At 38.9% G+C, this 16,545-nt stretch overlaps 1 protein-coding gene across 1 annotated transcript in view; it reads left to right on the forward strand.

Annotated features, from left to right (window-relative positions):
* The first annotated feature begins 12,547 nt into the window (after positions 1-12,547).
* SHCBP1 (SHC binding and spindle associated 1) overlaps positions 12,548-16,545 on the forward strand; it is a 44,907-nt gene continuing 40,909 nt past the window's right edge. Inside the window, exon 1 of the mRNA XM_060788437.2 lies at positions 12,548-12,840. Within this exon, the coding sequence (XP_060644420.2) occupies positions 12,654-12,840 (187 nt within the window). The 5' untranslated portion in view covers positions 12,548-12,653. The remainder of the gene's footprint in view (positions 12,841-16,545) is intronic.

The following is a 16,545-nucleotide window of genomic DNA, read 5'->3' on the forward strand; positions in this document are numbered from 1 at the left end:
ATATTTAGAGAAGTGTGGACTTTGTTTTTATGGACTTTGCTGAAATTTACCCTGGACTATTTTTTTTTGCTCCTGCTTATCTTCTTACCTAATTGGATTTACCTATTTCTTTAAAGTGCTTTTTTACTTGCTGCTTTTTAATTATCTTCAATAAAAGGATTGTTTTCCAATCAACGGTGTGGTGTTGACAATCAGAGGGCATTTCTTGTCCTGGAGTGCAACAACTGCGCAGGCAGGCTGGAATATGTGTTGTGAGTCAGAAACATCAGAAAAGGATCCGAGTTACGACGACTTCCAATTGTTTTGAACACCTCTAGTATTCAGTATTCTTGTGCCTGCTGCTGTGAAAAGCTGATTTCCCCTTCTACATCTCCCCCCTCCTGTGTCTGCTTGTTACTAGGCATTTCCTTTTCAAACTTTTTCCTTGCCTGAACTCTGCTTTGGCTGGTAATTTTCCACTCCTAGCTTATCCCTAGTCCCTTCACTTCTGAAGTTTCAGACCCTCCAAGATAGAGGAGCCAAGGTTGCAAAGTTAGTTGGAAAAAGTGATGAGGGAGAGATTCATTCATTGCCATTACTCACTTATAAATGTTCTGTTCTTCTTGTCATGTTTCATCAAGTTGGCCTGACCTATGGGATTTCTAAAGCAAGGTTGACTCAGAGGAGACTTGCTATTGTTTTGCTCTTCATCAGAGAGAAAATGTGACTTGCTCAAGGTCAACCAACCCTAGTTGGGATTCAATGCTGGTCTCCCATTAGGATCGTCATATTGAAAACGAGAGATGATTTCTGTTTCTTTGATGGTTGTATCAGAGACAAAATTTCAGTAGATGTTGCCTGTCATATACCCTAGTAACACAGCCATTTAATATACTGGAGTGTAAGTGTGCTTTTATGGCCATCCCATAAATTTCATACAGTTTTTTAAGGCAAGGAGTGCCCAGAGGTGGTTTGGCCAGTTCTTTCATCTGAAATACACTTTATGGTATTTGTTGGTCTCCCATCGACATACTGTTTTGGTTGTTTTTTGTTTACTGCCTTATATAGTCAGTGTAGACTCATATAATGATGGTTAACTGCATTGAACTGCATTATATGAGTTACACATCGCCTTGTATGACAGTATATATGGGACTAAACATGATATGTTCCTGGGAGCTGTAGTTTGGTGAGGAACCAGTAGAGAAGTGTTGTCAATAGCAGTCTTCCAAGCCTTCACTATTTGTTTGTTAATGTATATATTTGCTAACCTGCACTGTATGTTTATATTGATTTGCCAGTTTAACTTACCTCTTTGGTGTGGGAGGGGTGTTGGGGATTCCTCATCTTCGGAAGAGGAGCAGGGAAGGAATTGGAGGGAGAAGAAGAATCAGTCGATGAGTGTTTGAAAGTGCCCACATTTCTCAAGAGACAAAAAGAGATAGAGCACAGACGGCGTTCATCCAGAATAGCTGCTAAAAACGCTGAGCTAATTGGGAGACACCCTAGCACCTCCTGCGTGGGAAAGTCAGGAGCAGTCAGCTTTTGCTGGTAACAACGACCCTGATACTGATGTTTTCACTCCAATGGAATCTGCTTTGTGTCTGCTGCCAAGGACTTAGTTCATTGTTGTTGTCTGATGGAAGACTGCTGTTTCTTTTGAGGACCTTGTAAGAGATTTGAAAATTTGAAAAACTAGTAGTTTTCTCGATCTGCCAACAAGGGACAGGCAACTGTTTGATGAACTGTTCCTATCTTCTTTAGGGAAACCTTCCGATCCCTCCTTGGGCAATCTTTCTTAACCCTGCTGGCGTGAGGCCCCAACTCCTGGCTCCAAGCTGCGTTATGGATAGCCCGAGTGGTCCCTTACCAGGCAATGGTTGCTGTAGATTTGCCAAGCTGGTGTCCTGTAGATTTGCCCCACGAAGGCCGTGGAACCATTCCTTTATTTTCCAGCAAAGCTGGTGTTGCAACTCAGAGTAAGCTTCACCTTACTGCCAAACACCACCACACAAGAGCTGTAGTTTTGTAGTTTATTGAGGAGAAAATCCAAGTCAAATTAAAGAATAAGCATTGTAAAATTCCAAGGATTAAGGTTAAAAGCAGAATATAGTTCCAAAAATCTTCAGGTAAAAACAGGAGACATAATCCTATTGGCAAAGTTCAAACCAGAGTCCCAGGTACAAGCAACGAAACAATTGCCCCATGAATCACAATGCAAGAAATCCCAAGCGTACTGCTTTCCAGGCTAAGATTATTCCATGAAGCTGTCAGGCTAGTAAGCTACGTTGAACTGATGCTTTCACAGAGTTTCCAAGAGGCCTAAATACCTTTCTAACACCAAAACATTATGCTCTCAGCATCATAAAAGCATTGCGATGACCTTTCACCAAGCTGCCTTTTCGTCTGCTTGCCAGACGCGAACTCCGCCTGACCTGGAGGTCAAGGCGAGCTTCCTGGGTCAAGTCACTATCTATACTTTTGGTATCAGCGTGGGAAGGCACCTGCTCGCTATCTGTTTAGTTAAAATTCCTTTCCGGTGAAAACAGCTGTGTTGACACTGCACTGTCGGTGAGAACCTCAGAAGCAGGCTCAGACATTTGAGGCACAGACAAAGAGCCAGGAAGCTGAAACCCAGCAGGAAACTGAATCCCATCATTCTCATCATCGGAAAATAGCTCAGCCACAACATGGAACTGTAACTTTACTCCCCAGCAAAGCTGTAGAGGTTTTCTTTCCCCCCCAGCAAAAGCTGTGGAAGTGAAGCTTTTTACAGGTGGGACAGAGAAAGCCCACACGTCCTGCTGTAAGGCTCCAAACTGTGAGACTGAACTAAAAGTCCCCCTTTCCCTCCAAACCTGGGGAAAGGGAAGGATCTAAAGGCTCTAACGATGATTGATAGGTTGTTGGTCCTATGGGGAAAGCTACCTAATTGCAAAATGCATGGACCAAATGAATTCAAACAAAAAAACAGTGCAAGAAAAGGAATCAAATCTCCTGGCACAGCCGTGCCAGCACACTAAGTATATGTTTGTTTTTTGTGTGCAGTGGCATGTCTTTGTCCCTGGCAGTTCAAAGACATGGTTTACCTGTGTGCCATTAAATGAATACTTGTGAACATCACTTTTTCAAAGGGTTGACTTCTACAAGGTCATGCCTTTCCTTGACTAGTGGTTTCCAAAGATGGTCTCCAGATGTTCCTGGAGATTCACATTTGCCAAAAAGATATGGCATATTTTTCCTTTTCAAAAGCGTTATGAATGCCATTTTTCCAAAAAGAAAGGTCAAGGTCTTGTCCAACTACTACTCCCAGCCTTCCGTAACCTTGAGCCATGGCAGTTAAAGTGGCATCGAGGTCTATTTATTCTTTAGTGTAGATGCTCCCCGTATCCTTTTTTTAAAAGAATGTCTGAATGTAATGTTCTGAATATGATATTATTTTCAAAAGCAACACCAGTGTTTTTCCCCCTCCTTTTTTAAATGGGCAGCTTTTTGTAGACAACTAATCAAACAAGCCATCCAGTTTTTTCGGCCACAAGCCATTAACCTTTTCAGTCTATGTACAACCACTCCAGGTTTAATTGGTCCTTCCTGGTTGTTATGGGTCTGAAATGCTTTTTTTAATAATCCAATTTAATGGCCAATTTAAACCATATCGGAGGATGTTCTCTGGAATAATGGCAATTAAATATTACCTGTCTAGAAAGCAGGCTTCCCAATGCCACCGTACATTCACTCACAATGGAGTCCTATCAAAACAGCTCCACTGATTGCCAATATTTTTCCGGTCCCAATTCAAAGTGCAGGTCACTACCTATAAAGCCCTAAATCAGTGATTCTCAACCTTCCTAATGCTGTGACCCCTTAATACAGTTCCTCATGTTGTGGTGACCCCCAACCATAACATTATTTTTGTTGCTACTTCTCATTTTGCTACTGTTATGAATCATAATGTAAATATCTAATATGCAGGATGTATTTTCATTCACTGGACCAAATTTGGTACAAATACCCGATACGCCCAAATTTGAATGCTGGTGAGGTGCGGGAGGGCATTGATTTTGTAGTGACATGGGAGTTGGAGTTGTTGGGATTTATAGTTAACCTATAATCAAAGAGCATTCTGAACTCCACCAATGATGGAATTGAAGCACTCTTGGCACATAGAACTCCCATGACGAACAGAAAATACTGGAAGGCTTTGGTGGGGAGTGACCTTGAGTTTTGGAGTTGTAGTTCACCTACAACCATTGAGCACTGGGGTCTCAAACAATGATGGATCTGGACCAAACTTGTCATGAATACTCAATATGCCCAAATGTGAACACTGGTGGCGTTTCAGGAAAATAGACCTTGACATATGGGAGTTGTAGTTTCTGGGATTTATAGTTCAACTACAATCAAAGAGTATTCTGAACCCCATCAACACTGGAATTGGGCCAGATTCCCATGACCATGACAGAACTCCCATGACCAACAGAAAATACTGTTGTTTCCTGATGGGCTTTGGCGACCCCTCTGATACCCCTCGCGACCCCCCCAGGGGTCCCGACCCCCAGGTTGAGAAACACTGCCCTAAATGGTTCGGGCCCTGCCTATTTTTGTGACCGCATCCCCCCCCCCCCCCAATGCTCCTGTGTGAGTGTTAAGATCTGCTGGAGAGGCCCTCCTCACGGTCCTGCCACCGTCACAAGTGTGGTTGGTGGGGACGAGGGAGAGGGCCTTCTCAGTGGTGGCCCCTCAGCTTTGGAATGCCCTCCCCAGGGATATTAGGCAAGCCTTTCAGAATGACTAACCCTAAGGTAAACGTAACGGTTTCCCCCTGACATTAAGTCCAGTTGTGTCCGACTCTGGAGGATGGTGCTCATCTCCATGTCTAAGCTGAAGAGCTGGCGTTGTCCATAGACACCTCCAAGGTCATATGGCCAACATGGAGCGCTGTTACCTTAATGGTCCGCAATTAATGACAGAGCACTTCCCTTTCATCCCATGCCCTAGTTCACGAGCTACACTGTCCTATTCCCGTTCCTGGTTACAGTTGGACATGTTTTACAACATCATAGGTTATTGGGCACTGTTTTGAGTTTAAACCATTGTTTTATATGCTATTGATCTTATCTTTTATTGGATTGTGTATTTATTTTATGCATTGTTCCAGGCACGTTGTGCCATATGTAATAAGCTGCCCCGAATCTCTTTGAGGAGATGGAGGCGGGATACAATCCAGGTTTTGAGATCCCTCTTGAAAATTTCTAAGGTGGGGGCCTTACTAATCTCACCGGGCAATGAGTTCCAGAGTCGGGGGGCCACAGAGGAGAAGGCTCTCTCCCTTGTGTTTACAAGATGATCCTGTGATAATGGCAAGGGCGAAAGGAGAGCCTCCCTCGGGGATCGAGGAGTTCGGGCCAATGGGTCACCACTTCTAAACTGCTTTATATGACACTGACCACAGTTTCCAACAATGTACGGTGGGACACAAATGCCTCCTTTAAAAGTGCCGAAACTAAGTCCTTCTATGGGAGAATATCTTCAGCTGATATTCAGATAGGGCTGATCTCAAGCCATCAAGCCAGAACTAAATCGCATCCAATTTAATAGCATTTATCCATAGAAAATGCAATATTGGAATCTAGCCAAAACTGGATTTATTGTTGTGAAGGAATATCTCCCAAAAGAGAAGGAGAAGACAAAACGTTAGCAGATCCGGGCGGAGACAAAGGGAAACCAATAAGGTCTCAATTACTTCCATCTCAGGAAAGATGTGCAGTTTAATTGGCTTGAATGGGATGACTTCTGGCATCTGTTTAATGAGACACTCCATCTATTCTGCAAACTGTGGGTCTTGGCTTTTATTTTTTTTTATATATTGCCAATGAAGATAATAAGGCTGTTTGCTGAAAAACATATCAGCAGGCAAGGATTTGACCAGTCATTAATGCTGAGGAATCTATCTGTTTATTTACCTATCTTCCTACCTCTCCCTCTCTGGACAGATAGAAAAAATATGAACCTGTTCAGCATCACAATTATGCACACTGGACTTCGACATTTCCATTTCTTTGCACCCATTTACATTGCTATATAATGCAGTTTGAAAATGCATTATTTACTTAGGCAATCCCTCGTAGCCCATCTCCCCGAGGGGACTCAGAGTGGATTACTTTACTTAGGCAATCCCTCACTTTCCGAGGATGATTGTCTTCCAATATTCTTGTGGGTCCATATGTGGCTGTGGAGCCCTATTCTTGCTCTGCATCTTCTTCCGCAGTGAGGGCATTGGTTTCCAGGTGGAAGACGGTCTCGGCCAGGGTTGGCTTGACGCGCCTTCCTCTTGGTACGTTTCTCTTTTTCACCCTCCACTCGTGCCTCCTCAAATTCTGCAGCACTGCTGGTCACAGCTGACCTCCAGCTGGAGTGCTCAAGGGCCAGGGCTTCCCAGTTCTCAGTGGCTATGCCAGAGTTTTTAAGGTTGGCTTTGAGCCTATCTTTCAATCTCTTTTCCTGCCCACCAACATTCCATTTTCCGTTCTTGAGTTCGGAGTAGAGCAACTGCTTTGGGAGACGGTGGTTGGGCATCCAGACAACATGGCCGGTCCAGCGAAGTTGGTGGCGGAGGACCATCGCTTCAATGCTGGTGGTCTTTGCTTCTTCCAGCACGCTGATGTTTGTCCGCTTGTCTTCCCAAGAGATTTGCAGGATTTTCCGGAGGCAGCGCTGATGGAATTGTTCCAGGAGTTGCATGTTACGTCTGTAGACAGTCCACGTCTCACAGGCATAGAGCAGGGTTGGGAGGACAATAGCTTTATAAACAAGCACCTTGGTCTCCCTACGGATGTCCCGGTCCTCAAACACTCTCTGCTTCATTCTGGAAAATGCTGCACTTGCAGAGCTCAGGCGGTGTTGTATTTCGGTGTCGATGTTGACTTTGGTGGAGAGGTGACTGCCAAAGTAGCGGAAATGATCAACATTTTCTAATGTTACACCATTAAGCTGTATCACTGGCATTGGAGAGTGGATTATAACAACAGCCAATATACTGTCAATAACAACAAATCAGCACATAGCAAACAGCAGAAGTGAACATATCAATTACATGGAAAGTAAATAACAGTAAACAAATTAAGTATAACTCACAAATATTATAGAATAATAGAATCCCAGAGTTGGACTGGGTTGTAGTGCAGCTGCATTAAATCACTACTGACCAAAAGGTCATGAGTTCGAAGCCAGCCCAGGTTGGAGTGAGCTTCCAGCCATTTGTCTAGCTTGCTGTCGACCTTTGCAGCCCGAAAGACAGTTGCATCTGTCAAGTAGGAAATTTAGGTACCGCTTATGCGGGGAAGGCTAATTTAAGGAATTTACGACGCCATAAAATTCTCCAGCAGTGTGCAAAAGAATGAGGAAGTACTCCATCGGTGTCACAAGTGGATGGTGAAGCGACAGCTCCCCCGGTGGTCAGAATTCAAAAAGCATATTCTCATGAAACTGGAAAGTTAAATAGCCTCTGTGTCTCTGTTTATATATGTTGATGGTCTATGGCATTGAATGTTTGCGATGTATATGTGCATTGTGATCTGCCCTGAGTCCCTTGTGGGGTGAGAAGGGTGGAATAGAAATGCTGTAAATAAATAAATAAATGAATAGATAATAGAGTTGGAAGAGACCTTGTGGGCCATCCAGTCCAACCCTCTGGAAATCACATTAAAAGCACCCCCGACAGATGGCCTCCAGCCTCTGTTTAAAAGCTTCCAAAGAAGGAACCTCCACCACACTCCAGGGCAGAGAGTTCCACTGCTGAACGGCTCTCACAGTTAGGAAGTTCTTCCTAATGTTCAGGTGGGATCTCCTTTCCTATGGTTTGAAGCCATTGTGCAGCATCCTAGTCTTCAGGGCAGCAGAAAACAAGCTTGGTCCCTCCTCCCTGTGACTTCCTCTCGCGTACTTATACATGTCTATCACATCTCCTCTCAGCCGTCTCTTCTTCAGGCTAAATATGCCTAGCTCTTTAAGCCGCTCCTCATAAGGCTTGTTCTCCAGACCCTTGATCGTTTTAGTTGCCCTCCTCTGGACACATTCCAGCTTGTCAATATCTCTCTTGAATTGTGGTGCCCAGAATTGGACACAATATTCCAGGTGTGGTCTAACTAAGACGGAATAGAGCATGGGAGCATGACTTCCCTGGATCTAGACACTATATTCCTATTGCTCATAACTATTATTCATTTATTTATTTACTGTATATGTATACTGTTTTTCTCATCCCTAGATTTACTGGAAACATATAACATGTTAAAAACATTATAAAACTTGATGTTGTTGCATCCACAAATCAACCATATACAGAATGATGCACTGCTTTAGTGTGTGAGACAAAGGGATGCATTGCATACATGGGCACTTGCCTGCACTGAGCAAAATTGAAATGTTGTGTTGCCCCCCTGTGGCAACAGGAGTGAAGTCATACTCCAAATCTTTCCACAGAGCCATTCTTCGTGGATAAGAGACAACACACAGCAGGACTGCAGTTCCCATTACAATAACAACAACAAAATACTATATGCATGTACACATATAAACACACAAATACATGGATATATACACACATATATATGCGCCCACATATATATACACACCCAAATATATAAAGCACTGAGCTGCTGAGCTTGTTGATCGAAAGGTCGCAGGTTCGATTCCGGGGAGCGGCGTGAGCTTCCGCTGTCAGCCCTAGCTTCTGCCAACCTAGCAGTTCGAAAACATGCAAATGTGAGTAGATCAATAGGTACCGCTCCGGCGGGAAGGTAACGGCGCTCCATGCAGTCATGCCGGCCACATGACCTTGGAGGTGTCTATGGACAACACTGGCTCTTCGGCTTAGAAATGGAGATGAGCACCACACCCCAGAGTCAGACATGACTGCACTTAATGTCAGGGGACTACCTTTACCTTTACCTATATATAGGTAAAGGTAGTCTCCTGACATTAAGTCCAGTCATGTCTGACTCTGGGGGTGTGGTGCTCATCTCCATTTCTAAGCCGAAGAGCCAGTGTTGTCCATAGACACCTCCAAGGTCATGTGGCCGGCATGACTGCATGGAGCGCCGTTTTATATATATATATATATATACACACACACACACACATACATACATACATACACACACAAAACACACATATACACACACACACATAAACATATATATACACACACACAAAACACATATACACGGACTGGACCACAGCAACGCTGAAAAACAGAGTGGAAGAGACTTAAAAAGCCAAAAAATGATAAAAAATACATTACAACATATGCACAAAACCACACACACACATACACATATACACAAATATATACACACACAAAGCACATATACACAGACTGGACCACAACAATGGGTGGCAGGGGACGGCTACTCTATATAAATAAAAATGTAATGTTTGTTTGTGGGATTGACATAACTCAAAAACCATTGGACGAATTGATACCAAATTTGGACACAAGACACCTCTCAGGCCAATGAGTGACCATCGCTCATAAAAACCCGAAAAACACAGCAGAAGAGACTTAAAAAGCCAAAAAACAAACAAAAAAAGCATTACAACGCATGAGCAAAGCCACATATATATATGCAAAAACACATATACATATAAAATATATACACACACATATACACACATGAAATACATATACACAGACTGGGCCACAGCAATGTGTGGCAGGGGACGGCTAGTTTAAAATAAAACTTTATTATATTAAAGGTTGGAGCCCCCGGTGGCGCAGTGGGTTAAAGCGCTGAGCTTGTTGACCGAAAGGTTGCAGGTATGAATCCGGGGAGTGGCATGAGCTTCCACTGTCAGCCCCAGCTCCTGCCAACCTAGCAGTTTGAAAACATGCAAATGTGAGTAGATCAGTAGGTACTGCTGTGGCGAGAAGGTAACGGCGCACCATGAAGTCATGATGGCCACATGACCTTGGAAGTGTCTACGGACAAGACCGGCTCTTCGGCTTAGAAATGGAGATGAGCACCACACCCCATTGTTGGACACGATTGAACTTCATGTTATTAAAGGTAAAAGTTTCCCCTTGACATTATGTATGCAAACACACATATACACATATATACACACCCAAAACTCAGAGACACAGGCTGGGCGACAGCAACGTGTGGCAGGGGACGGCTAGTTTAAAATAAAACTATATTATATTAAAGGTAAAAATTTCCCCTTGACATTATATAAGCAAACACACATACACGTATATATACATGTAGTGGGTTAAAGTGCTGAGTTTGTTGACCTAAAGGTTGCAGGTTTGAATCTGGGGAGTGGCATGAGCTTCCACTGTCAGCCCCAGCTCCTGCCAATACATATACACAGAGAAGCTATTGAAATCCACAAGAAGCATGTGGACAATTTCAACAGAAAGGAGGAAACCATGAAAGTGAATAAAATCTGGCTACCAGTATTAAAAAAAACTCTAAAACTGCAACAGTACAACAACAGAGAGGAAACAAACAAGGACATCTAATCACCTCTCAACAAAAGATTGCTCCAGGCACTGCCAGGCAATCAAATCTAATTAAGGTGGTCAGTTGAAACATTCACACCTAGCTCCAGCAGGCAAGAGTCCTTTGTCCCACCCTGGTCATTCCACAGATATATAAACTAGGGCTGTGCGGTTTCGTTCATTAATTTCGTAATTTGTTATTTTTTGGATAACGAAACGATATTGAACCATTCAGGAGGAACTAAAAATCGGAACGAATTTTTCAATTTGTTTCGTAATTGTTTCGTAATCGATTCGTAATCGTTTCGTTATTATTTCTGCATGTCTGGTGCAAGTTTTATAGTTGTTGTTTGTTTTATCAGTGAAAAAAATATATAATTATCACACCAACAGTCAACAACAGAGGGAGAGGGAAGCTTCAGAAGTTCCCCCTGTCCCATTTGGAGGTTTTTTTTAGCGTATTGCGCGGTCGCGTCCGCCATTAACGAATTGATTCGTAATTGATTCGTAATTTCCGAAATTTCGTAAATATCGAACTTTTTAAAAGAAAATTTTCGGAATTCTTTTAAATAACGAAACGCAAAAAACCCCTAAAAACGAATCGAGTTTAGAAACAAATTCTTCCGTGGTTGCACAGCCCTAATATAAACCCCTTTCCCTAGTTCCAACAGACCTTACTACCTTTGAGGATGCTTGCCATAGATGCAGGCGTAACATCAGGAGAGAATGCCTCTAGACCAGGGGTCCCCAAACTACGGCCCGTGGGCCACTTCCAGCCCGCCAAGGGCCCTGATCCGGCCCGCGGAGGAGGAGCGCCCCCCCCACACAGTGCCCCTCCGTTGGCTGGCTCACGTTGTCTATGGGGCCCGATGGACAGCGTGAGCCAGCCAAGGGAGGCTGCTCCGCATGGTCTACTTGCGAGTAAAGCACCTCGTGAAGTGCTTTACTCACAAGTAGGCCGCGCGGGCCTGCGCCTCCCTTGGCAGGCTCACGCTATCCATCAGGCCTGATGGACAGCGTGAGCCAGCCAAGGGAGGAGCAGGCCTGCGTGGTCTACTCACAAGTAGGCCGCACAAGCCAGCCAAGGGAGGCTGCGCCGCGTGGTCTACTCGCAAGTAGGCCGCGCGGGCCTGCTCCTCCCTTGGCAGGCTCACGCTATCCGTCAGGCCTGATGGACAGCGTGAGCCAGCCAAGGGAGGCTGCCCCGGCGCTACATGCAGTCATGCTGGCCACATGACCTTGGAGGTGTCTATGAACAACGCCGGCTCTTCGACTTAGAAATGTAGATGAGCACCCCAGAGTCAGACACGACTGGACTTCATGTCAGAGGAAAATTGTGGAAGATCCAGGGTGAGAGAAAGAACTCTTGTCTGTTGGAGGTAGGTATGAATGTTTCAATTGGCCACCTTGATTGCCATTTCATAGCCTGACAGTTTTTAGGGAGAATCCTTAGTTGAGAGATGATTAGCTGGCCCTGATTTTTCTTGTCTGGAGTTCCCCTGTGTTTGAGTGTTGTTCTTTATTTACAGAGTTTTTTAAATACTGGTAGCTGGATTTTTGGTCAGACTAGAAATAGGAAGATTTCCCATTCTCTGGTCCTGGAATTACTGCCTAAAGAAGGCGAGAAAGAACCCCCTCGAAGGGCCCTTCCACACAGCAAAATAAGATATGTGCAATGTGCAGAGGAATTTTTTAATTGATTTTATAAAAAAAAAACCTATAGTCCGGCCCTCCATCGGTCTGAGGGACAGTAAACTGGTCCCTGGTTTAAAAAGTTTGAGGACCCCTGGTCTAGACCATGGCCACATAGCCTGAAAAAACCTACAACAACCCAGTGATTCCGGCCATGAAAGCCTTCGACAATACACATCTACACAGGCTGGGCCACAGCAACACCTGGCAGGGGATGGCTAGTAAATCAATAAATAGATTAGAGTAGGCTTCTTCCGGTATATAACTTTAAAGCCACGCCCACATTTCCCCCAACGTTCCAGAACCCCCCTTTCCTTCTTCTCCCATTGGCTGCATTGCGGCAGGAGTTTCCCCCTCGCGGACCAATGGCAGCGCTGGTGGCCTGACGTCACGCGGGAGAGGCTGGCCGCCCGGGAAGGTTTGAAATCAGGAAGGAGCGCGTCGGGAGGAAGGAGGTCAACCGAAGGAAGGCCTGGCTATGGCTGAGCCCGAGCAGAGGAGGCCTTTCCCCGGGGAGGAAGAGGAGGGGAACCCGGACAGAAGCGAGGACAAGGAGAAGGAGGAGGAAGAACAGCCCCGAGGAGCAGGAGAAGGAGACCCTTTGCCTCCCGCTTCGGATGGCAGCAGCTCCGAGCCGGAAGGAAGCCGCCGCGCCCTGAAACCAGGCAAGTCCCTTGTCCCGCTTTCGCCCTGCTCCAAAACTTCAGGGGGCATCTACACTAACGAATTAACGCGGTTTGGTACCGCTTTGAGTCATGCTATGGAAGCAGGGGAGTTAGGTAGAATGTATTGTCATGTGCTTTACTAATAATAATATATTATTATTAGTAATATTAGTAATATTGTAATGTAATTCAATATAATACTACTAATAATAGAATATTTTAATGATATATTTTATATTACAAGGAAGAGAGTATGTATTGTCATGTGCTTTACACATAATATATTAATATTAGTACTATTTATAATAATAATGTTATACAATATAATACTACTAATAATACAATATGATAATGATATATTTTATATTACAAGGAATATTACTAATAATATTACAATATAATCTTGTACTACAATATTAATTATTGATATTAAATATTGATCAATATTTAATATTGATATTGTACTATGCCAATAATATAATATATTGTACATATTTATAATATTATAATGTAATACAATATAATATTACTACTAATAATACAATATTTTAATGATATATTTTATATTACAAGGAAGATAGTATGTATTATTATGTGCTTTACTAATGATATAATATTGTATTACACTGTAATATTATAAATAGTACTAATCATATTATATTATTAGTACTATTTATAATATTGTAATGTAATACAATATAATACTAATAATAATAGAATATGATAATGATATATTTTATATTACAAGGAAGATAGTATGTATTGTCATGTGCTTTACTAATAATATAATATTGTATTACACTATAATATTATAAATATTACTAATAATAATATATTATTAGTAAAGCACATGACAATACAAACTATCTAACTCCCCTGGTTCCATAGCAATACAATACAATACTACTAATATAATACAATATGTATTATGTAATACAATATAATACTACTACTAATAATAGAATATGATAATGATTTATATTACAAGGAAGATAGTATGTATTATTATGTGCTTTACTAATGATATAATATTGTATTACATTGTAATATTATAAATAGTACTAATAATAAGATTATATTATTAGTACTATTTATAATATTATAATATAATACAATATAATATTACTACTAGTAATAGAATATGATAATGATATATTTTATATTACAAGGAAGATAGCATGTATTATTATGTGCTTTACTAATAATATAATATTGTATTACACTATAATATAATTAGTACTAATAATAAGATTATATTATTAGTACTATTTATAATAATATAATGTAATACAATATAATACTACTAATAATAGAATATGATAATGATATATTTTATATTACAAGGAAGATAGTATGTGTTATTATGTGCTTTACTAATAATATATTATGATTACTAGTAATATTTATAATATTATAATGTAATACCATATAATACTATTAGTAGTACTATTTATAATAATATAATGTTATACAATATAATATTACTACTAGTAATAGAATATGATAATGATATATTTTATATTACAAGGAATAGTATGTATTATTATGTCCTTTACTAATAATATAATATTGTATTACATTATAATATTATAAATAGTACTAATAATAAGATTATATTATTAGTTGTATTTATAATATTATAATGTAATACAATATAATATTACTAGTAATACAATATGACAATGATATATTTTATATTACAAGGAAGATAGCATGTATTATTATGTGCTTTACTAATAATATGTTATTATTAGTAGTACTATTTATAATATTATAATGTAATACCATGTAATACTACTACTAATAATAATACAATATGATAATTATATATTTTACATTACAAGGAAGATAGTATGTATTGTCATGTGCTTTACTAATAATATAATATTATTAGTAGTAGTAATATTTATAATATTGTAATGTAATACAATATAATACTACTAATAACAGAATATGATAATTATATATTTTACATTACAAGGAAGATAGTATGTATTATTATGTGCTTTACTAATAATATAATATTATTATTAGTAGTAATATTTATAATATTGTAATGTTATACAATATAATACTACTACTACTACTACTAATACAATATGATAATTATATATTTTATATTACAAGGAAGATAGTATGTATTATCATGCCCTTTACTAATAATATAATATTATTATTAGTAGTAATATTTATAATATTATAATGTAATACAATATTATACTACTAGTAATAGAATATGACAATGATATATTTTATATTACAAGGAAGATAGTATGTATTATTATGTGCTTTACTAATAATATATTATTATTAGTAGTAATATTTATAATATTATAATGTAATACAATATTATATTAGTAGTAATAGAATATGATAATGATATATTTTATATTACGAGGAATATTACTAATAATATTACAATATAATGCTATAGTACAATATAGTAATATTTAATATTGAAACTGTACGATGCTAATAATATAATGCATATATAATATTTATAATGTTATAATGTAATACCATATAATACTAATAATACAATATTATAAATGTAATATTTCTAATAATATTAGAGTATAATCTTATAGTACAATATAGTAATATTTAATACTAATACTGTACTATGCTAATAATATAATATATTGTAGATACATATATTTATAATATAATGTAAAACAATATAATATTAATAAAATAATATATTGTATATAATATAATATTTATAATATTATAACATAATACAATATATTACTAATAACATAATGTAATATATTGTATATACATATAATATTTATAATATTACAATGTAATACCATATAATACTAATACAATATTATAATGATATATTTTATAATACATGTAATATTTCTAATAATATTACAATATAATGGTATAGTACAATACAGTAAATAATGCTGATATTGTACTATACTAATAATATAATAGATTGTATATTCATATAATATTTATATTATTATAATGTAATACAATATACTAATACTAACAATATGATATAATTATATATTTTATATTACTTGTAATGTTACTAATAATATTACAATATAATGGTATAGTACCATATAGTAATATTTAATACTGATATTGTACTGTACTATGCTAATAATATAATATATTGTATATACATATCATATTTATAATATTATAATGTAATATAATATAATACTACTAATAATGATAATACAATATTATAAATATATATTTTTATATTACATGTAATATGACTAATAATATTACAACATAATGGTATAGTACAATATAGTAATATATAATACTGATATTGTACTATGCTAACAATATAATATATTGTATGTATATATATATATATCTTGTGAGCTGCTCTGAGTCCCCTTTGGGGTGAGAAGGGCGGCATAGAAATGTTGTAAATAAACAAACAAACAAACAACATTATTATTATAATATCATTATTTTGATAAATTCATCCCAGCAACTACAACTACCATCAATACCATCACTATCTATCATGGATTAAGGCCCCTTCTACCCTGCCAAATAAAATCCAGATTATCTGCTTTGAACTGGATTAGATGGCCATGTGGACTCAAATAATCCGGTTCAAAGAAGATAATCTGGATTATATGGCAGGGTAGAAGGGGCCTTTGATGGATACATAGAAAATAGATCAATGACAGAGTGATGACGCATGATGGGTATCATCTATCTGTT

The sequence above is a fragment of the Anolis sagrei genome, chromosome 8 (genome assembly GCF_037176765.1).
Source record: "Anolis sagrei isolate rAnoSag1 chromosome 8, rAnoSag1.mat, whole genome shotgun sequence".
Taxonomy (NCBI): domain Eukaryota; kingdom Metazoa; phylum Chordata; class Lepidosauria; order Squamata; family Dactyloidae; genus Anolis; species Anolis sagrei.